Source organism: Trachinotus anak, unplaced genomic scaffold (assembly GCF_046630095.1).
Source record: "Trachinotus anak isolate AG129_WGS33_773 ecotype Australia unplaced genomic scaffold, CSIRO_AGI_Tana_v1 ptg000002l, whole genome shotgun sequence".
NCBI classification, from domain to species: domain Eukaryota; kingdom Metazoa; phylum Chordata; class Actinopteri; order Carangiformes; family Carangidae; genus Trachinotus; species Trachinotus anak.
In genome coordinates this window covers 25,726,272-25,753,947 of record NW_027273853.1, presented here as the reverse complement: position 1 = coordinate 25,753,947, position 27,676 = coordinate 25,726,272, and the positions used below count along the sequence as shown (strand labels likewise).

Genomic DNA, 27,676 nt, shown 5'->3' with positions numbered 1-27,676 from the left:
CTTTCTGTGTCACAGACACAGAAAACAGTTTGGAGTTAAGAATCTGTCACGTGGTTTATTAGCCAGCTACTTATTTTATCAGTTTTTGAAATAAATCTTCAGATATACACGCTTCAAATAAACTTTCTTTGAAGTTGTTTTTGCAGTGCAGTTCAAAGAGATTTCCCTATAAGTTTTAAACATTTTTCCTGTTTTAAAGCCTTCCTTCAGGTCAGGATCATTGAACTCTGAGGGTTGTGTCACTCTCCAGCTGTCCTTCCAGAACCCCCCTTAAACCTTTGCAGACATACTGCTGTGCCCCAACTCCCAGATAACCTGATTAAACAGTGAGTGCCCTGTCGCTCAGCCTCAGGCATTACCACTGCTAATTCAGCCTGTCCGCCGCCTGCTGAAGCACATTGCACAACCCCTAATGCACTCTGCCTTTGTAACAGGGCAGCTCCACTTTCAGCTGAAGAGAGTGGAAACACAAACATCCCCAGTGTTATCTACCAAAATGGCTGACATTGACCACAAAAGTCAGGAAATGGACTGTAATGGCTCGCCAGATTGTTTGAATTTATCCTTAGGGCCGTACAAAAGTAAATACAGTAAGAAGAGACAAAGTCATGTCCGAGAATGATAGGCCATCTAAAAATGAAAACGCATTTATTATTTAGTCACTCCTATGTCATGAGAAAGTCAAGTCCAAGTAAGTTGCATTCAAAGTTTTATCCCAATCTTTCCTTAAACTGTCAATATGACCAACCAAAAGTAATTACAGTTTATAGACTTGCAACTAGTGAAGTTTGTCTTTTTAACAGGCAGGAGCGACTGTGATGGCTACAGATGAGGAGCTGCTACCTGAATGTTTGAAACTATTTTCCCAAAAAGAACCACAGCACCAGTTGTTTCAGAAGCTGCCCCAAAATTACATAGGTTTACATTCAAGTGACAAAGCCCCCTAGCAGTTCTAATAGTTATGATAAGAATAAAGGAGGCCTTAAGGTCAGGTGATTTAACCCAAACCATGATCTTTTCCTGAACCTAACACAAGTTGTTGTTGTGAATAAACCAACCCTTAACCATGGCATTATGACATCACAAAAGACTCAGTTACCGATTTCTTGTTGTCAGAGCTCCATGCTCTCTGCCAGTCAGGGTGTCAGTGACACTTTAATTTCCTGTTGAATTATGGGAATGTGAGATATGGGAATGCTCCCACTGTAGCTGCTGTAAAGGGCACTAGCAACCTGAAAAGAAAGTGCAGTAAAGAAAGGATAAGAATTTGATCAGGTTTATTTCAGAAAGTATAGCCCTGTACAGTATATCTGGACCAGCCAGCTCAAGACATAAATGGTTGAAACCTTACTGATTTTACAGGTGCACACAAAGCACCTCACAAATTGTGACAGACACGTAATGTGCACTGTGATGTACAGTAGATGAATATAATAAAGTATGTTTAAATAATGCAAAATGACTACACTGCACTGCATGTTTTCTGCACCTTCCTATAGAAGCTCAAAAGATGGCCATCTGTCTGTTTAAAGACAAATATGAAATACTTACACAGTCATTGCACGCAGCTGTCCTACTGATGGCATAGTTGAGTCCTGAGTGCACCATATATTGGCCTCCTGGAAGGACAAATATGAAACATTATAAGAAGTGGCGAAGATTGTAGCAGACAGATGAGCCTAGTTTTCCACCAGCTCTCCAAACAGCCCCGTCAGTGCCAGACAAAAGGAGATTGAATTAAACCTTTGGAAAGGAGGGGGGCTATTTTGTACCATGATACACCAGGGAGAGCCTTTGTGACTCTTTCAACACCTTTCAGAAGTAGGATTATTTTTTATCTTGCCAGACAGCCAGCTGAATGAAAGATCTTTCTTATCATTTTCTATCTTCTCTATACTTTTTAACTCCCCCACTCTTTTTCACCTTCCATCTTTAGTTCAATCTCTCTCCCTCCAAAGACCATCTATTTATATCTTCCTTGACATTCCAAGGGCCTCTTTTCTTTTGATGTAATGAGGAACATTTCAGATCAATGACTATGGAATAAGAGACAAAAAAAGAAATCCACACATAACACAATCCAATATTCCAAGAGCAGTTGTGCTTCCTGAAGAGCACTGTAACATCTTTCTTTAATAATTTACTATTTCTAAGATGTTCATGCTGCTAACAACTAATAATACGGGTTTTGAAACTAACTAAGACAGGCTTTATAACTTTAAATTAGACCACTAAGGCATACACATATCCTTTTAAAGATTTAAGGCTGGTTGCTCAAATATAGATTATGGAGAGTTGTGCTGAGCATTAATTTTTGATTAAACTATCCATTAATGTAAAGTTTTGAGTGTAGGATACATGTTATTCCAGCCTTTATAGAGTACTGGGGTCCTATTGGGATCATATTAGATCATATACCAGATCATATTAAACTAAAAGGAGTGCAGTTATTTTGGGCTTGGGGTGTACCAAACAAAACAAATTACCTACTGTGCTGAACATCCTGTTCCAAACTATTTGGGTACCATTATAAAGCCCCTTTTCCACTGGTCAACAAACCTGCTAAGACCCACTAACATCAGGCTTCTGTCTGCAATGGAAAAGGGTTTAATCAGCATTTGGGAAAATGTATTCCTGTTGTGCTCATTCAGTAAAAACTTAGTTCTGTCTCACACATGGGTCATGATTATATATGGAAAAAATCTAAGGTTGGTAAACATTTAACAGCTCTATCAATAACAAGACTCAGAATTTTTTGTATATGCTCCAAATAAATTCAAATCCTGCTTAACCTGTGCATTGTGAACACAATATGCTCACTTCACCTTCTGCCACTGTATTTTATCCCTGCACTGAGACAGATGCAAAAATGAGGGGTAGGGGAAGCTTTTGATTCAACTGTTTTGACTTTGGTGGCATAAAGCTGTGGTTTCACTGAAAAATATGCTCCTCTGCAGAAAACTCTCACCCATTCCCAGATGATCCTCCGGTGTGTCTCAGAGAGCCATGGTGAGAGCATGAAACACACTTGGCAGCTGTGCCTTCTTTTTGACAGCCTGCTCCCATGGCTTAATTTCATTGGTATAGAGTTTTTTGAGTTTTTGAAGGTAGATGCAGCAGATGTTTACAGGACCAATGCCTTAACGTCCTCTCCTCCCAGTGGGCTTTTCGAAAGAGAAGCTGATGCCTCAAGGTCTAAGCTTTGAGCAGAATAGAGGAAAAAATGAAATTCTTTTGGGAAAAAGGGAGAAAAACATCCCACTGCTGTTATCACACCTTGCTGTACTATAAGCAGGTTTTTAAAAACTGAAAAGAACAATGAAATCCTTTTCTTCACAAGTGTTCAGGCTCTGGGTGTAACATAATAAAATGAGGGTACAATTAAGTTGTTTCTTTGTGATGTTTGTCTTTGGGGAAAGAATGAAAACAATGTTGAAACACAATGTTATTTCCAATTGCATGTACTGTATTTCATGACCACTTTTGAGTTCTCACTGTGTCAACTTTGCTTCAGGCTGTCAAGATTTACTGTTCAGATACAAATCTCCGACTTATTCGTTCCTCTGACCTATTCTGATCTGACCAATCAAACCCATTTGGCTGGAGCTGCACTGTACAGCAGATCACCAAGTTTCCCGGTGATCAGATTATGCCTCCCTCACTGTGTCCAAGAGAGAGTATTGAGGAGAGTTTAAGGGAGGGAACGCTCTCCCTCCTGGGGACTGTCTGAACTGTGTTAGAGCAGGACCGGGGTTCTGCTGGGCGGGGCACAGCCTGCTGATAAAGGCTGAGCCACAGGAGTGTTTGGGAGGTGCTGGGTACTATTCACCTTGAAGCTACCACAGAGTAGTTTCACTGGGATCTTAAGAAAACGGCAGGCAGGCAGAGCCTCTTTGAATTCACCTCCCTAGGAACGGAAAGGGACTACTTGAATGGCTCAGGGGGAGATGAATGCTTAGTGAATGTGAAATGAGGCGATGGCAGTCGAAGGCAATGGCGATGCTTCCATATGCATGATTCGGCCCCTTTTCACCGCTTCCTTTTTACTCTTGCTATTCTTGTCTGTATTTAAGGCTGTGATAAAGCCTCCCCAGCTCAGCTACCTTTTCCTCCACTTCTGCTACAATAAGCCAAGCGCCCAATTGACGGGGGCTTCAGATGACACCCCTGCTGATATACAACCCCTGTAATCAACCTAGCTTCTAATATGGACACAAAGGCTTTCAGAACTCAATGCCAGAAGGTGTCCTTGGACACAGAGGAGAGCTAAGGACTGGAGAGAGGAGAGGGAAAAAGAGGAACACAATATTTGATATTTAATTTGAAACAAGCCAAGGGATTTCAGAATTAAGTGCAGTTACTCTCATTCACTCTTGACCAGTGAAGTTACAGTCACACACTTTGTATTTGTGTGCGTCAGCATGTTGATGTCTCTCTTGCGAATGAAGAGGAGTGATAATGTGTGTGTCTGATTCCTCTTGTCCGTGTTTGAAGAGTTCATTAGCCTGGAGAGCCCTGAGAGCTCTGAGGGCCCCCAAGAGCTGAACTCAGTCAATCACAGGTGAACTATGTGTTCATATTTACATGTAAACTTATTTTTTCTTGTAACATTAACGTTTTGGTTCTTTGGGCAGCTGTAGAGGAGGATTGAGCCACAGTCCTGTGACACCAAGGTTGTGTCATTATTTTAAAAGCTATACAGTAAAGAGTATTTTTTAATAACAAGCTTTACATGGATGAGGAAATCATTTTAGTAGCAATAGCAATAAATAGAAGATATTCATCATGAAGCATCCATTTGGAATAAATAAATTAAGGTCCATTAATGGTAATACTCATATGAGACCCCTTAAATAACAAATAAGTGGGCCTTTATTTAGAAAGATAGTTGACCTTAAACAAACTAACAGTCACCTATGGAGAAGTGCCAAGGTCTTGGTGTGATCATGATAGAGATAAAATATCTCTGCTCAAGTTTGTTCCACACAGTGGCAGAGAAAAAAAGGAAAATGAAAACTGCAGGAGAGAGATGTGTTCAGTGTTAGCAGCAGTGTTTCGCAGTAACACGATACTCAGTAATGAATTACTGTAAAATTATTACTTTCTCCAGTAATGAGTAATGTAAGGGGTTAAAACAGTTAATAATATTACATTACTACTTTATGATGACGTGATGTCCTGGATAGCAAAGATGCGCTTCTTGCAGCTGATAGTTGTCTGACGTTCAAACGCCGATGGCTGTGAGATGAGAGATGAGGGAGGAGAGGGCTTGTGAGGGAACTTCTGACAGCAGTGTCGCACTCCTGCTGAGGAGCCTGCCTCTGTGTCCACACCTGCCGTGATGAAAGTGTCCAAGGACAGCTACTCGGCAGAAAAAGAAGTAATGGACTACTTGAGGAGTAGTCCATTACTGAGGAGTACAGCACTCTGACTCCATCTAGCTCAAAGAGGAACAGACTGTCTGATCAGAGGTTTGAGAAGCTGCTGTGAGATATAATCATTATTTCACTTCTGAACATCGGGACCTTGTTTAATGTTGAGGCTGAAATAACAAAACAGGAAGCTATCGCCCTTAATGTGCATTTTTTAACCTGCCCAACACTGGTTAACAGACAATATGGCTTGTAGCCGCAGATGTACACTCTGAAGGTGGGCGATACACACAGAGGTAACCGTCAGAGTTTGTCAGCTCCTCTCTGACCGACTGCTGCTGATCTGCCACAAGCAGGGCCCATCTCCTCCAATTCTCCCTGCCTTTAATCAGTAATTTTCCCTCCAAATGAAATCACCGGCTCTTTTTGCAGACGCTAATTTTCAACTTACGTTTTGCTATGATCTGTGATCGAGACAAAATAGCCTCCTCATTTTGCTAACAATGGCAAGTGATGAGCCGTGTGAGGATACAGTTCTTCGGGTCTGACTTCAACTTCCCCTACTAAGCTACACACACACACACATGGACATACACACACACCCACACCATCTGTGTCATCATGATTGATCGGTCTTTTGCAAGATAATGGGTGATTTTCTTTGTACATTGATGCAGAAATAGTCAATAACATAGAAGTAATTGAATTTAAAGCATAGCGTACACCCAAACAAGTAAGAATATGTTTTATAAATTTATTCATATTCAATTGGGAGTTTTTTCTTATTTATCTTTGACTGTTACATTCTTAGGAGTTGACAGGTCCCTGGAGGTAGGAATGACTGATGATGGTGAGGTGTACAGTACGTGTTGTATAACTTATACATGTTATATGCTGGAGGCTGATTGGGTCTCAGAAGACCTTATTTCTAATGTTCCCACATACTAATAGATAGTGCCCACATACTGAAAATATATAGTGAAAACCCGTTACATGACTGTCATGGAGAGGCAAAGATCTTCAATCGAGAGAAAAGGTGCATCAGTGAAGATTTGCACAAGCATCCAATCACTGGGGACCAGTGAGGTTTTTTATACACAAGTTCTAAAAGAGCTGTCAGAGGAAATCTAGCACCTGCAGTAGTAGCAGTGACGAGATGAGTGTAGAGTGAGAAAAGGTACGCTGCTTACCAAATTCTGTTTGATGAATACTGCCATTGTTGGACTCACTATTTTACATAAAGCCTGCAGGGCATGAAAACCGTTCTTTGTAAAAGATTATGGTTTTGAGACAAGGTATAGAAAAATCTGTGATGGTAATTTATCATCTCTGGCTTAAAGTTACAGTACTTAGAGGCACAGTTTAAGTTTTGCTATTCAGTTTTTGGATCTGTAAGTGGAGCCAGAATGTATGGTAAACTGATAAAAAGTGATTTTGCAACTCTATACTCAACAAGGAGCATTGTTTTATTCCTTAGACCTCCCTGAAGAAGACTTTTTCTGACTGCAAGTTGTTTCTCCCTTTCCTTGGTGCATTATATTATGCTAGAATAGCGTCATCAGTAGCACACTAACAACCGTTCATGATAAATGATTTCACTTTTGTGGTGTGAGTACAGTAACTATTCAGTTTGACAGGTACTCTATGTAGTATAGAAGTGGAACAACAGAGACATTTGTATGTTATGTGCGGCTTCTGTGTGGCTCAAAGAAAGTCAAGAAAATCAAAGCTGTTCATGTCCATAATTGAAACATCAAACCATTTTCTTTGATATAAGATGATACGTGTTTTATTATGTATCCCCTCTGTCTGCCAAACAGGTTATCGCTGTGTTGTTGGGGTGGTCTTCCATTCAAATAATGTGATGCTTGGCACCTCACAGCTAATGTTCTCATTACTGCTCAGACATGCTGAGAAGAAAAAGCTAGACTGTGTGCATGCATTAATGTGTGTGTGTGTGTGTGTGTGTGTGTGTGTGTGTGTGTACGTGTGTACGTGTGTACATGTGTACGTGTGTACTTGTACTTGCTACTTAGTAAGGACCAAAAAAAGTATTTTACTAACAGAGTGAGGACATTTTGGGAAAGTGAGGACATTTTGGCCGGTCCTCACTTTTTGAGACACCTTCAAATCACATTTTGAGGCTTAAGACTTGGTTTTATTGTTATGGTTAGAATTAGGTTTAGGTTAAGGTTAGGGTCAGGGTTAGGGTTAGGCACTCAGTTGTGATGGTTAAGGTTAGGGTAAGGGGCTAGGGAATGCATTATGTCAATGAGTGTCCTCACAAAGATGGAAGTACAAGTATGTGTGTGTGCATGCATGCGTGCGTGCGTGCGTGTGTGTGTATGAGTGAAGTCTTATGAGCATTTGCTATCTGGCATATGAGAGGAGTTATTGATTTCTGTATGCTTGTTTCAGCCATATACTCTCCCTGTTAGTGTCTGTGAGCTGTTCAGTGGATAGGATGAAAATACATGTTGGGTTGAGAGTTCACCATGAGAGTCAGCAGTTCTGTGGAGTGGAGACAGGTGGGTATACAGTCCCTTTCATGAAAAGCTGCCCATAGTATATTTTCAAGGCAGAGAGAGAAGAGAGAGAAGGAGGACGAGATGATATGTGAAACCATTAGGCTCCTTACACCTAAATACTTCAGCTGCGTGTGTCATTACTGCCATTACGCTTATGCTCCAGGCTTCATGGTGATGGAGAGATAGGAGAACAAATGAAGAGAAAAACAGAGGAGTGAGACAGATGGAGAGGAGTGGGATGACCCATGTGATAGAGAGGTTGCGTGATGTCATACATAACTGATCGGAAGAGGAAAGGCTGGTAATGTGATCCTATAGATAAAGGAGGAATCTATCTATCTATCCCCCTATTTTCTCACAGCCCTGCTCCAGTACTAATAAAGGAAGTGAAGTGATGTCTTTGGTCACAAATTATTAGATTACATTGAAATTGAGGTAATGTCATTACATATGGTATCTTTATAGGATACAGATCACTGACTTCATAGGGTACTGCCTCTTCTGTAGATAAGACTTCTAGTAGCAGACAAGCTTAGATTATGTCAGAAGTTCGATGTGTCCAGTCACTAGCACTAGTACATACTTTGGTGTGTTGATTTATTAATCTTATTAATCCATTGTACCCCAAAGTGGTACATATACACTTAAATATCTAAGACATCAGTTTTTAACATTAGAATAAACTGCTGAGGAGAACTTTCCTTATAAACAAACTACAGCAAACCTGTTTTCTCAACTATGGTTTCATTTTTCATAGTAATCATCCTGATTCATGGCATCGCCAATGACTTTGACAGTGGTGCTTGTAGTGAGGCTACATGTATTTTGAATAATGTATTAGGTCAATTTGGAATGAAACTAGTATTCATGAATACAGGTAGAAAATATGTCTTGAATGCTCAGTCTTATTCATTGTGAATGCTGAGTTTTGACATCTGACCAGCTATCACTCGAGTGAGTGGAGCTTGTCAACAAGGAAGAGAAGTGCAAAAGGAATATATCTGTGTGTGTGTGTGTGTGTGTGTGTGTGTGTGTGTGTGTGTGTGTGTGTGTGTGTGTGTGTGTGTGTGTTTGTGTGTTTGTTTGTGTGTTTGTATGTGTGTGTGTGTGTGTGTGTGTGTGTGTGTGTGTGTGTGTTGACTCTGAAACTGTTTCTTTTTCTCCCTTTGCCTGATAATTGTTCTAATGCAGTATTGGAGCTTCTTTTGTTATACATGACAACTAAAGAATGAGTGAGTGTCCTTTAGTATTTTCTTGCACTCACTGAAGACATTTGATATACGTTCTTTAAAATAACAAGAAAAAAAAATCCATGAATCACCACAATGACATTTACCATTATCACCCTGAAGCCAAGGCAGTTAAATGTTGTGAATATAGAAGAGTTCACTCAACTGTCTCTGAGGAAGGATTGGTGTGAGTTGAAGATTTAAGTTTCATTTGCCATCTTGTTAATGGCACAAAAAAGAATTGAGCTATTGGGTTTCTTCTCAAGAATCATCTGTTAACACTTTCATAGTATTATTATAGCACCTAGACCAGCTTTATAAACAAGAAAGGCGTGGAAATCTCACTTTATGCCATGTGGGACGTTTAAAACAGAGCGAGAGGTGGGCTGATTAAACAGTACAGGGTCATTCCACTCTGGATTAATAGCTGCTTGTTTACTGAATCAATATTGTGCATGGTACTGGCTTGGTTCCCTAGGTGAACGGGGGGTGGGATGGTGAGTAGCAATACTGCAGAGTATGGAGAAGTATAATGCATGCATATGTGATGTGGGCCAAGCAGGTGAGATGAAGGAGGTGGAGTGGAGGAGGAGGAGAGGATGATTAATATGAACAGGCTCTATCTGTATTATCAGTATATCTGTAAGTGCCTGTAGAATCTGGAGACTCATACATATGCAAAGACCCAATTTAGTTAAGTAAAGTTAATAAAGTTTTTCCCATGACTATATGGCCAACTTTACAGCTGTTTACTCATCTGTCTAGCAGAAATGCTGCAAGTTCAGCATCAAACTTCATTCATTTACTCAACAAGAGCTGTATCCAGAGGTGTAAAGCAATGTAAATTTTTTATTTTAAATTTACATTTTTTTTATAGCCATTCAGGAAAAAAATAATTTCATTATTGTAATCTATATGCAACGATATGTCTTGAATATTAAGCTAGTCCATATTTAACTGTATTTTTACTGTTGTCTTTTCATCAGAGGACTGGCAGGATATCTTTGCAGCAAGATGCACAACAGCACAGAATTTGAACCAGCCACCCCACAGCACCATCTTCATTGTTGAAATGAAATGTCTGTATCTTTTCATCCACACAGCTGGAAGTATCAACCACAGACTTCGCTGGAAATCTTGTCGATGGACCCACCTTACTACTGATCACCGTCATCGACCAAAATGACAACCGGCCCATCTTCAAAGAGACACGTTACACAGGAGAGGTGCTTGAGGGATCCCCTACAGGTTGGTGACATTGTCATATTGAAGGACTCCAGAGAGAACTGGGCTATTAGCTTGTCAGCAATATCACAAACACTATGATTGCTACACTCACAATATCTTTACTCACAAGGTGTAGTGAGGTTGTGTTGATGTCATTCATATTTGGGTCCTGAATGTGGTGGTTTTTATGTGTAGTTGTGGTGATGGAATCAAAGGCACATTGCACATGCCTCATTAATGAAATCACTTAAAGACCAACATCTTTAATGAAAGCATTGGACTTTTACATCATTACTTTGACTTGCAGAGGCCCTTCAGCAGATGTCATGGCCTACATTATATCTTTATGTATTTCAGACTCCATTCCATCGGTGGCTAACTTTTAATGACAGTTTTAGGCTGGCAAACAGCTTCACCTTGAGGACCCATCTCATCTCATCAGTTAGGCTGCATAGAATGAATATTAGATTTAATTCATATATAAGTAAACCTTAATGCTTTATTTATCAAACAGTCCATCACATGTGAATGTAATAACAGCACTTCATTCTACATTAACTTCATACAAAAATCAAATCTGCTGTGATCCTCCTTTGCCTTTAAAACAGCAGCGGTTCTCCTCAGTACACTTGGGCACATTTTTTTTTCAAAATACTTGGCAGGTAGGTTGTTCCGAGCATCTTGCCACAGTTCTTCTGTGCATCTAGGTGTCTTCTGTCTCTTCATGTTAGGTCGGGGCTCTGTTGCAGGTCTCCTTGTTCTTCTTGTTAAATATCTTACAATTCTGGCTGTATGTGTGGGGTTGTTGTTATTCTGCAGCATGGATTTAGGATGCCTCCCTGATGGTATGGGCTGATGGATAAGAATCTAAACATATAAAGTACCTAAAAGTTTTGCACAGTGAATCTTCCAAAAAAAGTAAAAGTAAATAATCACAGGCTTGTTGAATCCTCCTGTCCACATGTTGAAATGTCCTCGGACAAAACACTGAACACCAAGTTACTCCTGATGGTTAGGCCAACACTTTGCACTGGCACCAGTGTGTGAGTGTGTGTATGAATGGGTGAATACAAAATTTAAAGCAAATAAAATGTAAAACCAGTTAAGCTGGAGAAGCTCAATGAAAGTATAATAATCTTATATGTCCCACACAAAGTCTTATGACAGCAAATTATCTACCTCACTCACAGTCGCTGTAAATACCCTTATATAACAACCATTACAGCCTGTCCCTACTCTTCTCCTCTCTGGTGCACCAACAACTCAACTGAACGACAACTGCCAGTCGTATAACAGGAAAATATCTACATGTAAGTGGAATACGATAAAACACAGCTCTACACAAATGCTAGAGATTATCTTGGTACCTTGAATCACCTTTTGTAAGTTATACCCAGCTAGTGTTAACAGGTTGACAAACCAGATAGGTGCCTTTGTCACTTTGTCACAGAAGCCTCTCTTTTAGTTCTCTGAGCTGCTGTCATTGTTATCACTGTTGTTTTTGTTGAGGTGAGATTTGTGCCCTCACTAGGATGGAATAAAAATAAATCCTTTATTGAATGTACAGCTTTTCTATTTCAGGAAAGTTGCTTTGCTAACCTCATGCAACCTGTGTGTGTGTGTGTGTGTGTGTGTATAGACTATGTAGTCTTTAAAGCAGGGAAAATTAAGACTCCAACCTACAGCTGTGGTGTGAATGATTGTCATCCACCATACTATGATTATATATGATGCTTGGGTGAGAACTGTGGAGGCGTCCCCATCCTGGACAAACTGTTTGCTGCTGTTAACTGCCAGGTTGTACTTGGTTCTCACTGTTGAATGGTTTCCTTTGCCGTCCAAAGGATGTGGATTTATATTTCTGCACCTGCTACACATTAAAAATTATTTCTTTAATGATGGGGCTTTATGGTAGACCCGCTGTGGCCTGCTCTGCTCTGAGAAAACTGCTTGTTACCAGTTCTTACTACACTTGCTAAAATGTATTTTTCTTCTTTTTCCAACTGCGATAGTGACACAATATGGTGCTGATGACGAAATTAGCAAAAATCAGTTGCTTCACCCTGTGTGCTCAAGCTGTTCACCTTGAACTTCTTACCACTGATTCCCAGAAAGAATCACCCCTGAAGTCTCCCTTTCAAGTGTGTTAGGGCAAACATGTTGTAGCGCACAGATTGCAGAAATACAGTTGTTAGATGTACTTCGCAATTATGAGGTTAAAAGTATAAAGGACAGCTAGTGAAATGAAAGTGATAAAACAAAAACCTATGAAGCCTCTCACTATGTTTGTTCTCGCATCATTAGCACAGAAAGCCAACAGCCAAAAACCTTAATCACCAACACAGCTTCACTGATAAGACGGATCAGTCAACATGCAGGCAGCTTAAGGACACGCAAACACACACCTGCACACACACTCGCACACAAGCAGAGCCTCCCATGGAAACATTTTGAGCGGTTGTCAACGTTATGCTGAACTTGTATCATGAATTGCTAATACAGACATTGCTTATGCAATGGTATATATTAGGTAAGCAACAGCATGTCATTACTGGCTATAGAGAACAAGGTAATGGGCTGACAAATGTGCACAGTTGAATCTTAAAGAATAATACAGTCAGATGTTCTGACACTGCAATAACAGGGCTGCAACGATGAAATCAAATTGTCAGAAATCTCACTGTAAAGCAGTGATACAAAGAAAAATACCAAGTAATTGCATCTTTGTTCCAGCTTTACATGTACAGTTTATTTCTTGTAATGTGGATTCCTGAACAAAGAGTGTATTGGTGCTTTTACTGTAACGTTTGGTTTACCTGCTCATTCACGATCATACATGTAACCTCACATGTTCACTTAGTGTCTGTGTATGAGGTTTACAAGTCTGCGTGTATCTGTGCACATTTCTGTATACCTGTGTTCAGCAGTACCAATGAGAAAATGATCCCAGTGGGAGCAAATCAGAAATATGACAAATCCCCAGCAGGAAAATCTCCAAGAGATCTCCAATCTCCAGACCACCCAAAACATCTGAATCATCATTCTGTAGCAGTTTTTTGCCCTGATTCTGTTTAGCAGACAAGTTAACTCAGACTTCTGCCAGCTCAGCACCACTACATTTAAAAAAAACTCATTTTACATTACTGGGTTAGATCTGATATCATCCACCAGAGACCTTCTTGTAACTTGGCCTGATAGAATTTAATTTGATTTTAAATGCAATTATATTATCCTGTATTTTTTTATATTTATAGCTCAAAGACAGTCTCTCTATCTGTGCAATTTCCTGAGTGGATTAAAGCCTTGTTAAATAAACCAAAGTGAGCAAAACAAAATGAACTGAGATGTATTTTATTTTCACCATGTTGTGGTCTGACAGCTCCTTGGTATTTCAGTTGCCATGGATGCCAGATCTAATTGAGCTCAGTGATAAGATGAAGTGTGAAGCTCTGAAGACTGTTTCTTGCATATGCCTGCAAATCTGTGTACTAAATAGTGTACTTAGCCAACATGTCAGCTCAGCCTCAGTTATCTGTCTAGTAACAAATCAATCACCTAAATTATGTTTAACAACCTGCCAGTTCCCTATAGGCTTCCTGGTCAGTTGGATGCTGCTCAAAACTGTTACGATAGTTGGATGGATAGATGGTCAGAAATCTGTCATATCTTTTATTGCTGTCATGTTAACAGCAAAGAAGCTCAAGGGGGATTTGTCATATTTGATGCAACCACTTTTGAAGGGCAGGTAATGAATTGACAGTGATAGCAAGAAGCTTTGTAAAGTTGCAACTTCAAACCCTCATAGAAAAATACTATAAATCTGTAAGAACAGATTTTTGGCCACTTAGGAGCAGCAGCTCCATCATCATTTAAGTTTCTATGAAAAATACTTGCCTATATATGCATCCTGCAGCTACAGAGCACACACGGGTCAGTCATTTGGAGTTGTGTTCCTGGCCATCAGGTGAACACAAGTCCAATATTTACTCTCATCTTAGCTGTGTTTTTTGTATATACCAACTGAGGGAAGTAAATGCTCCACTATGTTCTAGTCACTTTGTCTGACTTTGGTAGAGGGTAGGAAGCGCACACAGAAACCTGCTGCGATCAGAAAGGACGCCATGAAAGCAGTGAGAACCGACCAAAACAGTAGAGTCGAGAAAACAAAAGAATGAGCTGAAAGATGCTGTAAACCACCACAGAGCTGATGTGAACTGCAGTCGGATGATAAGTTTCTTGTGAGTTCATCACTGTGAGCAACCCCTCTCAGTTACAAGTAGTCATGTCATCCATTGTTGACATAAAAGTATTAATAATAGTATTTTTACTATTAGTGGTGGGTGTGTAAGCTACAGCTAAAGATCTACCAGATGATGTTGACCTTGTTGTGCATCTTATGGAACATGGATAATTTCTTCTAGAAGCAATGGTTCAAAAATACAGGCCAATTTCTGAATGTGGCCATGTTTCAAAACACACAAGGACTTCAGTGTGTAATAATAAATCCCTTCATGGGGAGCCCACTAAAGAGAGGTGGAGCCATGTGAGTCCAGCCCAAAGCAGTCAGACCACCCGCAAGGGTTGAACACAAGGGACAAGCACACACTCCTCTTCCACCAGCCTCCCAGGAAGAAACATCATGAAAATGTCTTGTAAATACATGTGTGGAAAAGAAGATTTCCTTGCAGCTAATGCTGTGGAATTTTGTCAGCAAAATGAATTCATTCATTCATTCAGTTCATTTTTGAAGTTTTGACTTGTCTTTCAGCACGACTAGATTTATCAATGGACACTTTTATCTCTGTGTTAACGTGTATGTGATCTCATATGAGAACTTGAGCAAAGAGTTGAACTTTTTACTTTCAGCTACATGTTAAAATAACAAAAGTTCCCTAATGGGATTGCAAGTTAGTTTATAGAAACTATTTCATTTTTATAGAATTTTTTTTGTTTTTATTTTTTTTGGTGCTTGAGTATTTTCTCATGTTTTGTTCCTCAAATCTTTAAAGGTTTAGCACCAATGCTAATGTCTATACAGCCCTGTAAAGCATGGAAGTGTATAATTGAAGTTGTGCATGTGCACTTCCACAATGTATGCGTGTGTGTGTGTGGGGGTGTATGATCTGTAGCAGTATGGCTTGTGGTTACACAATAGTGGCCAGGCAGCAGAGGAGGCTGTAGGGGAGAATGTCACAGTGCTCTGACATTTCTGTGCAAACTGATAACAAAGGCAGCCAAATCCTGAGTCTCCTAGCAAGCCCTTTCCTCCCTGTCTGTTTACTCCTCCACTCTTCATTTTTTCTCCATTCCTCTTTATCTCTCTCACTCTCTTTTGCCTCCGTGGCCTGCGTTCCCCAGGGGTTTGTGTACACATCATTCTGCATCCTACTGTTCTCTCCATCACTGCCCTGTTTACCAACTCTTTAGAACTACTGATACCGACTGACTTACTTTTGCCCCACTTCACTCGTGGTTCCTGATTTTGTTTTGACAGGATCATCATGTTTTTAAGTTTGGGCAGACGTACTGGTGACATAATTACATCAGTGTTTTGTTGACATTTTTTTATTTATTCTTCCAGACTGTTATCAAGGCTAAGTAAACATCCCAACTGACATTTTTTTCTTTGTTATTATTTTATTTTTCATTATTTTATATTTCATTGAAGAGAGAAGACATTATTCGTTCTGTATTTTTCTTACTGTCAACAAATGCCATGAAAAGAGCAAAGATGTGCCTAATTTTCTCAAAAAGGGCTCAGTAATTTCCTACAATAGCTGAGCTGATTTGTGCATGATTCTTTTCAGTAGCAGATAAATACACATTTTTTGTTGTAGTGACTATCAATGGTCTGTGAGTTTGACAATAAACTATAATGAAATAAACTATAGTGCCTATGTTGACTGTAATAAAGAAACATGTCACCCACTGCTGCATTGGGTCTTCACACTCACACTATATTTGCATTTGTGCACATCAAAAGCAACCGCATATTCACTGTTTGAACATACAACACATACAGTTTAGTATGGATTTGATGACTGTGTAATACATTATATTGAGAAAAAAACATCATTCACAGTTAATGTGTAAAATTTCATTCTCTTTGCATGATGAAGTAGTTCACGTGCAGATTTATGTGAAAAGTCTGAACACAATGTTGACTGTCACATAATGTTGACAAATATTTATTTTTTTAGTTTGTAGTAAATAGACTAAAACATGCTAAATCACTGGTTTCTGTATTTCACTTCTGGGTAGATGATGCCTTCTAAACTACTGTCTAATTATACTTAATCAAAAGAAGCTCTCATCCCTGTGTAGGCGAGGTAGTTTACACTTACACACCATTTCCACTATGCCATATCTCAGAGATCTCTCGCTTCACTCCTTCATATGTTTTGGGAGTTATTGTGGCACCATCAAAAATCTGTTACAACACATATTAGCCGTGGATTCACAGAGACTAATCATTGGATATGCATTTTATGGATCGGATGGCGTGCTGCTGGAAAGTAACTGTTTTAGAACTGTCATGTTTTTATGTTTATTTTTCCTCTGCTAACGGCGTGCAGAAAAGTTAAATCTAGCATCGAGGTGATACATCTGGTGTAATTGGACATGATGTGGTATAAATGAAGATATCACTCATAGCCAAGCCTCTGTTTGTGTTCCAGACTAATTTGTATTTATATGAGACGTAATTAAGGCCTGAGCTCCTGCTGTGATATGAGAGAGGGATGGATCTGGTTCACCACTGTGCTCTGCTCTCTGCTCTTACATACAATCACAAATACACAGCTGGATATTTAACAGCTTGAGGGGTGGGCAACAAGGACAAAAACATCTATCGCATCATATATAATTTTATATCATGATTCAGTAAATATTCTTGAAATCTAATAAACCTTACCACAAGTATAATTAGTAACATAAATGATGGCTCTGTTCCACTGAGGTGTTCCTGTGCCAGGGTCCTGTATTGTGCATGCTGTCTCACTGTTATGGCTCACTGGGATACGTAAAAGAGCAATCATTATTGTTACAGCATTAATTACATATGTGCTTTCCCTGGTGTGACAAGTTAAAAGGTCTGCTGCAAAAAAGGTCTTTTGCAAAATGAGATCAATTTGATAAAATTAAATATCTGTTTTTGGCAAATCCAGGAAAAGAAACACCTGTGCAATCAAGATAGCAAAATCTTACTGTCATTTTTCCTGAGGTAGACACACCTATACAAAAACAACAAACATAAGACTGTTTACTGTTTCTCTCCTCGCCACAGCACCTCTCTCCATAGATGCTTACCCAGTTCACCCAAGGGGCCCTGTTTTTGTGAATCCATGGTGCAGAGAACAGTCAAGGATACACAATGTGGTGACTATGTTTGTTTGCTCTCATGGTTACAGTAAATACGTGTTAGCCTGGCACTGCTGGAGACAGGGTCAGGAAAAATACATTGTTAGTGGGGGTTTGAGGAGTTGACATCAGTGCCAATGAAAATCAGCTCCATGGTTTCACTGGGGAAAGAGAGCGTTAGACCAGCCGCTCCTTAAGGAAAACTGAAATCCTCTCTAGAGTAAGGTGCAAAAGTAGAATTTGCACAATTTGTACCATCACTATCAAAACAAAAAACTGTTGTCATAGTCTTAGCCCTTTTTCTTTTGCCAGTAAAAGAGACTGTTCTATCAGCTCTGTGGGGCTGTATTTGGTGCGATGTTCCTTTAAGCTAAATCTTGCAGTCAGCATGCTAGCATGCTACATAATGACAATAGTAAAATGCTGATGTTAAGAAGGTATAACGTATGCCATGTTCACCACTGTAGTTTAGCATGTTAGCATGCTAACATTTTCCAGTCAGCATGAAACACAAGGTGCAGCTAAGGCTTTAGTTTTGCGGGTTTGCAGGTAATGAAAAAAATTGACCTGATGATAGCACTAAATTAAAAGTCAAGGGATCCAAAGAAAATACAGTTCATCCTGATGGGAATGTAAAAGTCTGTACCAAATTTCAATGAAATCCATCCAATAGTTGTTGAGCAGCAAGGCCACATTCATCCAGAAATCATGAAAATTGTACCTGAGGAGCAGAGCACATGGTGGCCAGACCTGTTTTATGCTGACCACTTGTCTGGAACCATTTGTCACTTGTCTGCACCTGGACTCTGCATATGGTAACAGCACTGTCTAAACTGCAGTCATTAATATGGCCTCTGTCCTGTGCCCCTGTTCTGCTGTTGATGCCTGCCCCCCCACTGTGGGCCAGATAGGACCCTCATCTGCCAGCATGCAGGAGCAAAACACTCAGCAAAATAAAAGGAGAACAAAATCATTCGCTAGCTGCTAATGTCAGTACCTTTGGTAAGTCTTGGGGAAGGCTAGCACAAGAATTTGAGGTAAAGGGCCGGTGTGCTGACAAGAGTAGTCAGTGGGTGCAGAGAAGGCAAGAGGGGATTCATTCAGGAAATGGGTAATGGTTAAACTGAGATATTACACCAAAACCTGCAGGTAATTTGTAGCCTGATGGTGCATTATGGTCTGTGTCTTTGCCTTTCTCTCTCCCTGTCTCTCTCTTTCCCTTTGTTAGCTGGAGAACAGTCTGTCCAGCACCCTACCAGGTGACCCGCTGTCCCACAATGCCTCATTATCAGCTTGTCAGACTGAGAAAGCCTGGCAAATTAATGTCCAAGGTATCTACTGAGGCTGCTGCCCAATTAACTCAGGGGCATTGTTGTGTTAGGATAAATGAGTTTTTCCCCCCTTGTACATGTTGCCATTTGGTTCAGTGAAGTAATAAGTCCACCTGGTCAACTTTTATTTTCCTCTAATTACTGGGGGACTCATGTTTAGTCTCAGTGAGTTCCAGTGTCTAAACTGAAAATGATTGGATGGTATGCCAGTGACATTTTCAAATTAAAGATTTTATGCTGAATAGTGAGCGGTTGAAAGAGTCGCATCTGCATTCTAAACACATCAGTGCAACATGATGCAAGTCCCTTTGGCCAGTGGATAGAAATGCTCGAATCCAGTGAGAAACTCTTACGATATTTGCTCATTTATATGCATCTGTTCTCTTTTCACCAGTAAGGCATCATTGATTTTCCTTAGCCTTCTTAACTGAGCTATCTTCTTTTGAATTACCATAGGGAGCGATATGCATTACACCACTGAGAGGAAAAAATTGCATTCTAAATAGGCTTTATTTTCAATAGTGATTTGATCTGAATATCTGTGAATAGGATTTTATTTGAATACATTTCTCTGGTTTGGAGTAAATTATTTTGCTCCCTTATGGGCTTTATGTGGTTCAGTGCGTCATTCCAAAGCTAAATAGCATCAACATCCATCTCTCACTCTCTCAGCACTCTGTCATTTTTTTCCCCCTCCCTCTCCCCTCTCTCTCTCTTTTTCACGCATGCGTGTTATGTATATGAGCATTTATTCCTAATTTGAGCAAAACTGTAGTTGTTTTATCGTGTATGATGCTGTAGAGAGGATTGAGAATTCCACGTGAGACAATGGCTCAACTCTAGGCTTCCCTGGTGGCTGCTCCATAGCTTGAGTGCTGCTAATCTGTGAAAGAATTTCTCTTCCTCTTCATCCCTACACAAAGTCCCACATCAGCTCTGGCTTGATTATCTAGTCCTCCCTCCACTTCGGCAGGGACCTACTGCTCTCACTCACACACATTCTGAAAACCCTCAGAGTCCAACCAGACAAACCAATCTCTCCCCATTGCCCCATTTCTGCTCCCTCTGCCTGACAAGAAAAGACAGCTGTTGCCCCTTTCAAATCTCCCACTGCAATCCAAGTTCCTCAATTTATACTATCTCCTCTCTTTGTTTCACAAGTCTAATCCCAGCCATCAAAGCTCTTCTCTATTGGAAACCAGCTCCTCAAAAATCAACACTTTTAAAGCCTTTTCTGAACAGAAAAAAAAATCCAAAGAGATCATTTCTGAACAGATATTGAATTATGAGATGTACAGGTGGCTGGTTATGTTGCAGCAGTTATATCAATTTACAGTGTGTAATTACAGGATAAGGTCAAAGTTTTCAGTTCATATTCCCATATGTGCATAAACAGTGTCTGGTCCCTGTAGTTGTTCCTCCCTTTTGGATGCAACTCTATAGGGTTAGAACAGTGGCATTAAATTTTGGCATTAAAATAAAACATTTTGATGTTAAAAATAAAATTTGACATTGAAAACAAAACCTGAACTGAAAAAGGAGACAAAGGCATTGAAAAAGTTCCACTGAAATATGAAACACAGGCCTTAAAAAAACCCTACAATCTCATTTTCCAATGTCGCTCTTCAGATTTTTTCTTCTTATCCTTCTTTTTCAGTGAGTTTTTTTTTTTACACTTCAGTGTCACTGGTTTTCAGTTTTAACTGAAAAGGGGAAGAGCAAGGAGTGCATGATTTATTTATATTACAAAGCCTGACTGGACCACATACCTAGGTAACGGCTTACACAAGTTCACCTGGGATTCCTAAACCACAGGTAAGTCTGCTTCTCTCCCTCCTGCTTAAAAATGTAAGATGATAACGTTGTAAGATTGGATTGTAGTTTTTTCAGTGCCACTGTTATTTTTTTCAGTTCTGTTTTAAATGTTTTTTTTGGTTTTTTTTTTTGTAAAAATTTTACTGTCACTATTCTAGCCCAGTACAACTCCACAGTCCTTATTCTGTGTAAAATGCATTCTAAAGTTCAGTTTTTTGGTGCATGTACCCATGATTCCCAGAGGATCTATCTTAACTTATTGGTCACCTAAGTATTCATCTAGTGCCAGTAGCAGTAGCACATTTTCACTCATCCCAAAACATAAAATATGGACTATTATTATTCCTGTGCATTTAGCTCAAGTGTGGCTATAGACTTGTTTCACCTCAGAGAGTAAAGTTTATGATCAAAATACACATCCTACTCTCCCTTACTTTACAGGAGCCGAGGTCAGTGTGGTCTAGAGATGTAACCTAGCATTGCTGTTCTCAGATGTATCCAGATGTTTTGCCATCAACCCTGACTGAGCAGAGTATATCAATCAGCTGAGATTTCCTCCATAATATAACATACCATAACCACAATACTGAAAGTGATCCTAAGTAGTGCTCCAAACAGATTCACTAAAAGAATATCCAAATATATATGGTGATAAAAATGCAGTCTCACATCCTTATCGTTAGCACATATCTCCATTTGACATCCTTTTGTCTCTCTCTTCTTTCAGTTTCATTTGTCTTTTAGTTTAGTGATTATTGCAAAAGTGAAGCCTTAGCAAAATAATATTGGAAGAACAGTATATGTATAGCTTGTTTACTCAAAGGACATCTGAAAGGAGAAAGGAAAGGAGGACTTAAAGTTCTTTCATTCTAATGAATGTAGAAATTTCAAAAGGATTCAAATGAAGCTCCTGCTTAATCTCACCCTGGTTTACTGAAATGTCCAGGAATGATATTGTCATGTTTGAAGAGTAGATGTTGACTCACAGACGTCCTCACAAAGAGCTTCATCCTTCTGAGCAGTATAGCACTTGAATTCTTTCATTTATATACAGATCAGGACAGGACATCCTAATGAGAATATGATTGGAAGAGACGGTGTCCTTCATCTCATCAGCCTCAGTCATTCTACCTCCACACCGTGTCCTACTTTTTCCAAATTACTGCTACATGCCACTGTGGGTGACTGAATCTGTACTGTACCTGTATCACTAAGAATCTCCTGACAGACCTGTCTTTTTTTTTTTTTTTTTTTTCTCCAAACAGTCCACCACTGGGTATCTGAGCTTTCTCATAGAGAAACAACAGATCATTTGAAGGCTATTTCATTGCGTATTGATCTTGGATTGTCAGACAAGCAGAGATGACAAAGTTCACACATAGGAAAAAGCCGGAGCCTGCTGTGCATTTTCTGCAGTAATCAGTTGTGCAGGGCAAAGAGATGTGTCCATCAGTCAGGAATTACATGGTCTTGTCATCACTGTGGTGAGCTGTGATCATGTGGTCACAAGTCTTGTCAGAACATGTGCTGCCATAGCAACAGAAATGGAATTATCAAACCCTCAACGTCACACTGCATGCTATATATCACCTTTAAGCAAAGGAATTTGTGTTTCATATGCCATTTTACCGCTGAGTGATGAAACCGTGGACACAAATCAATAGGAATGGGACAGTGTGAAGCACAAGTGTTTGAGTGAAGCTCACACAGCAATAACTACCTGTTATGGAGGTATGGCTGTATTGATAAGAGGTTTGAGATGGGTGTAACCATATGAAGTGATGGCAAGATGGGTTTCTTTTTTTTCTTCATTTATTTCTATTTTCTCTCTGACAGCTTGAAAAATGGTTTAGCGATGAAAATAAAACATATAGAGCTTGATAAAAATAGAATACTGTCAGAGTCATATTTCCCTGAAGCTTTATAAAAATTGCTTTTTCTGCATTCATTTATCAACAAATGCAGTGGTTTGTTTAGTCCCAAGAGGAAACACTGGTGCAGTATTTATGTTCTAGACACACAGCAGAGAACCTTCTAATTGCCCCCATGAATGCTTTTATGGTTTTGAGCACTAGAGGTAATTTTGGCATCTGAATTGATTCCCCAAAGACTTAGACAGTAATTGAAACAGCAACTGCAGTGAAACCAGCATATTTTATTTATAATTATTGACAGATTAATGTCACAAATATCTTACCCAACAATAGATGTTGAGAAACACACAGCCTATTTTATCTCATCCTGGACATGTTAATTACAACAGAATTGTCATTATATCCACATTATATCCACAATTGTAAATTTAATATAGTCTCACATCTCATTACACACTTGTATTTAATGCAGAAAATTCTTATAGAAACCTTGCAATTCCACTGCTCATATAAATTGTATTTAAATAAAGGCTGAGTCACAAATAATAGTTTGGAATTTGGCCAACACAATAAAATAAAGGCAGGTCATTAATAAAGGCTGGGTTAAAAAAAAACATTCAGGGAATCATCTGAAGGCTATAACAACAGCTGACAGAAGCACATTTCCACAATGCTAATCCATCAGCACAACAGAGTCAAGTCATACTCACCACCACCACCACACTGAGTTTCTCTTTTAATTCCAGTTGTTTCTTCTTTGGCAGACTCCTGATTATTATATTTTGTGTGTGTGTGTGTGTGTGTGTGTGTGTGTGTGTGTGTCTTCTGGAAAGATGCCACATTATTTAATCATTGCAATGATCTTAACGTTATGTTTGTTAACACAAACCCTGAGTATCCAGAGAAAAAGAAAGCCATACACAACTTAACTGTACCCTGTGCAACACATCTTAGATAAATCCTGCTCTTCTAATGTCCAGTTTTGTCAGAGCTGAAGCAGAAAGGTGTTGTTTAATTCTGTCATCTTGTAGTGTCTCAGTGACAGTGTGTGTGTTATAGTCACTCAAAACGTTTTAATAATAGATACACTGACATTTAAATGCATTTGCAACAAAAAATATTTGGAACCTATTTGCACACAAGACAAGCTAAGTATTAGACAGCTGGCCTTTGCCCAACAGACTCTGAATGCACAGTGCATTTCAATAACATTTCAATAACCTGCAGATGTAGTAATACACAACATTCAGCTGGATGGACCCATTCAGAATTGACAAGACCTGACTATGAAATGTGTATGACAATTAAGTTCTTCATGCTTTAGCCTGGATAGCATGTTTAACACTCTACCGTGAACTTGCCATAAGCTAAATGTTAGCTGGCTGGACTACTGACTTTTCATTGAGGCTGAACCCCCATCTGCAAGCATTGTTGCATTGTTAAGCTGTTGTGAGATGCTGATAGTAGTAGTTAACTTAATATGGCTTTAAATGTGACACAATGTTATTTTACATCTTAATGTTAGTGTTCCTGAGTGTGTGTGTAATGTACTGCACCTCATCAAGTTTGTGTTTTTTTCCCAGTGATTTTGTAGGGCAGTGTACTGAAGTAGGTCCACATATTAGCCCATTGTTTTCGGCCAAGCTTTGCTGTTCCTGTCATATTCTCTTTCTAGCACCAATCTGCTTCGGCCATAACATTGAATTGCATACAGTAACAACAGGAGTAGATTAATCACACTCTATGATCTACCTGTGTCTGGTCTTTAAGCACTCTAACTCTTTCTTGGCCCTTTGGTGACAATGAAATGAGCTATGGATTGACTTTTCAAAAGAGAAGATCATTCAGGTCTTACTGTGCCACTACAGTGCCAAGTTTCTGATGAGGACAGATCTTATGAGGATCAGCCGGCAGCAGAAAATAGCGAATATCTACTCTTTCCTTTGAAATACTGCAAAGACAGAAACACTATGTATTGTATGTTTTGCTCTCAGTGTGGCCAGACATTTGTAGGGAAAACATGACGGACTCATAAAGCACAACAACATCATGAGGCATAAACTATGCAGGTACAGATGCACTGATGTTTGCTTTTGTAAATGTATTATTTGGTACTAATTTGCTTCTCAGGGTAAATATTGATATCTGCATTTAATTTAGATTAAATTACCCAAAAGTAAATAATTAAATAGATAATTTTTTTAAATCACTTGACAGCCCAAAAAATAAAGTATAAAAAACAGTGCTGCTGTTGTTGTAGTGATTATGACAACGAGAACTGCTCACTAATTCCTCTGACCTTCGGTGCCTTTTTCCTCATAAGCACAGCATAATTGTGTCCTTGAGGATGTGTCTTTTTGCTGAACTCTGTATGCTTTACTTTCTACTCAAAGCCTGGTGAGAGAAACTCAGTAAGGCAGAGCAAGAAAAAAAAAACCTCAGCAACTTCAGACTTGACATCCTAAATAGTGCATAAGTATTTATAACGCTGACGCTGAAATGACTTAAAAAGACCTCCAGCTAAATTTGCCAGAGGACAGTTGAGGAGTAGGAAGCACATAGCTATAGTGCAGACATAGTAACATAGCACTTGAAAAAGGACTAGAGCTGTGAATGAACTAAATCATCTTATAAAACTGCCACAGAAGAGGCTCACATTAGAATCAGTGCCGATTAGCAGTATATGACATCTGTCTTTAAACACCAACACAGTTTAGTTTGGTATAGGTTTTCATTATCCCCGAGACTTAACGTGTTAATAACTGTATGTTTGTTTTTTTAAGGTTTAGCTTCTGTTGAGCTGTTTGCTGTCTCATACACACACGCACAGATGAACAGACTGAAAGTACCAGCTTCACTAATGTTGAGATTTAGCAAAAACGATCTTTCATCACTTTACACATATAGCACATGTACATGTCTTTGAAATCACTAGAGACAGTGCAACTGATGTAGATCATATGGAAAATGACTTTATACAAGGAAGCTCATCTAGAAGCAGCTCAAAACATGACAGGTGGGTGTTTGAAGCTGACAACTAGTGGACATTTGTACATTGTGGAAATTGAGTGTAACTACAGCTTTCCACTTCAGCAGTCGGGAAGTCTTAGTGGATGTGTGCATCACGCCATGCTTCATTAGGCCACAGTTTACTAACTGTTTTAAAGAGACTGTTGATTTGTTTGCATTAGGAATGCATGTGTAGGAGTCTTTAATGTGTACATGACCTGTATATGTGGGATGTCAAGAAGCGTCTTTATCTGTCCTGGTTTGACGTCCCTGTCCCATTAACCACAGCCTACTCAGAGAAGTAGATTACAACAAGTTGCCTCATTCAGTTTTTATCTCCACTCAGACGAAGGATGACTTCAAACCTGTAATGAATTTACAGTAAGGATGGCATTTCAGAATAGGCCTATTTCATCCCGTGTAGTAGTATTGCATTCATGCCAGAGTAATGAAAAATCCACTGTCTGTGTATCACTGCCCACCGTGAATATATATAATATATAGCAACATATTTATTTAGCTTTCATTTCATTGACACTGATGTAAACAATCGAAAAAGTCTGAGGACTCCTGGGTTTAGGTGGTTGTGCTGTATATTTGATGGACCCGGAAATTCAGTCCGCCATGGCTGATATATTCTTGAGTGACATTTTATCTCAGCAATCTCGTTGATCTTAATGAGATTTCTGTCTTTCATTGGTGTGTGTGTGTGTGTGTGTGTGTGTGCGTGCGTGCATCAGTGCATCAGTGTATGTGTGTGTGTGTGTGTGTGTGTGTGTGTGTGCATCAGTGTATGTGTGTGTCTGTGGTGGCTGCGATTAAGTGGAAAAAGAGCCCTTATCAAACGATTTGTTTCTGACAGTGACAGCTTGCAGCACATGGAAGGCGGGACCTCCTGACCTTGCACTGCTGACTGGACTAAGGAGGCTTATGACACTTCCAAGATTTTCTCACTAAAACCTCCTTCAGGTCGATTACTCAAGTCAGGAAACTGAATAACAAGTTTTTGGTTGAGCATAGTTACATGATCACTAATCAAGGTTGTTAACAGCCACTTTACTTTTATTTGTATACATTCAATTAATTAGATGCTTTAAGAAAACAACATAAAACGCATACTATTTGCAAAAACAATATGTGGCTTGTTTAAATTCTAAATTTTACAACCTTACTCATCTGCCAAATAAAAAGCAATCCCTCAGTAGACCAGAGTTCCAGTCTGTTAAAGTGTTCGTCTGTGGGTGTATTGTGATTACTGCCCTGCCTGTGTTTAATAGATTCATTGTGAATGCCCTCACATAAGAACACATTACTGCCTGGTTTATGTCTCACAGCTAGATGCCAAATGAATGTGAGTGTATACAGGCCACTATATTAAGCATGCACTTTGGTCTTGCCTCTAGTTGCATCAGAAGAGAAAGCAAAAAAAGGGGAGTGCAGAAGATGAGCCTGGATCTTCACATTTCACATGGTTATTGTGTTTTTAGAGTTAGCTGCCTTTGATGGAACATTGCTTTTATACAGCAGGTGTTCTGAGATGAAATTTTTTGATAGAGATCTGTATCGTCAAAATAGGCTCTTATCTCTGCCACTGAAGATCTTACAGCCTCCGCTCTCTGTAAAGGTTGTTAAGATTTTCTGCCTGTTGAAGAAAATGGGTCAACTGTGTTATCCAGAAGCAAAAGTCCAAACTTACCACACATAAGTGCTGCGGTAATTTGTGAACATGTCAAAACAACATTCTGCCTTTATAAACAGCAATCACTCATGAAGCTGAAAGTTACCGTGTTTTTTTTTTTTTCATGACAGAAACGAAACAGTTGGATAGAATAATACAGCGGAGCAAGTGAATCATGCCTTATATTCTGTAAGAAGTCGATGTGGTGGACAACCGTTGACAGAACAGACATGAGAAGAAATGGAGAGAAACAG

The 27,676-nt window shown here is 39.4% G+C and overlaps 1 protein-coding gene across 1 annotated transcript in view; it reads left to right on the top strand.

The window, feature by feature from the left end:
- The window catches only part of cdh13 (cadherin 13, H-cadherin (heart)), a 292,077-nt gene that overhangs the window by 134,626 nt on the left and 129,775 nt on the right, over positions 1 to 27,676 (top strand). The window contains exon 6 of the mRNA XM_071458186.1: positions 10,233 to 10,377. Coding sequence (XP_071314287.1) covers positions 10,233 to 10,377 — 145 coding nt within the window. The remainder of the gene's footprint in view (positions 1 to 10,232; positions 10,378 to 27,676) is intronic.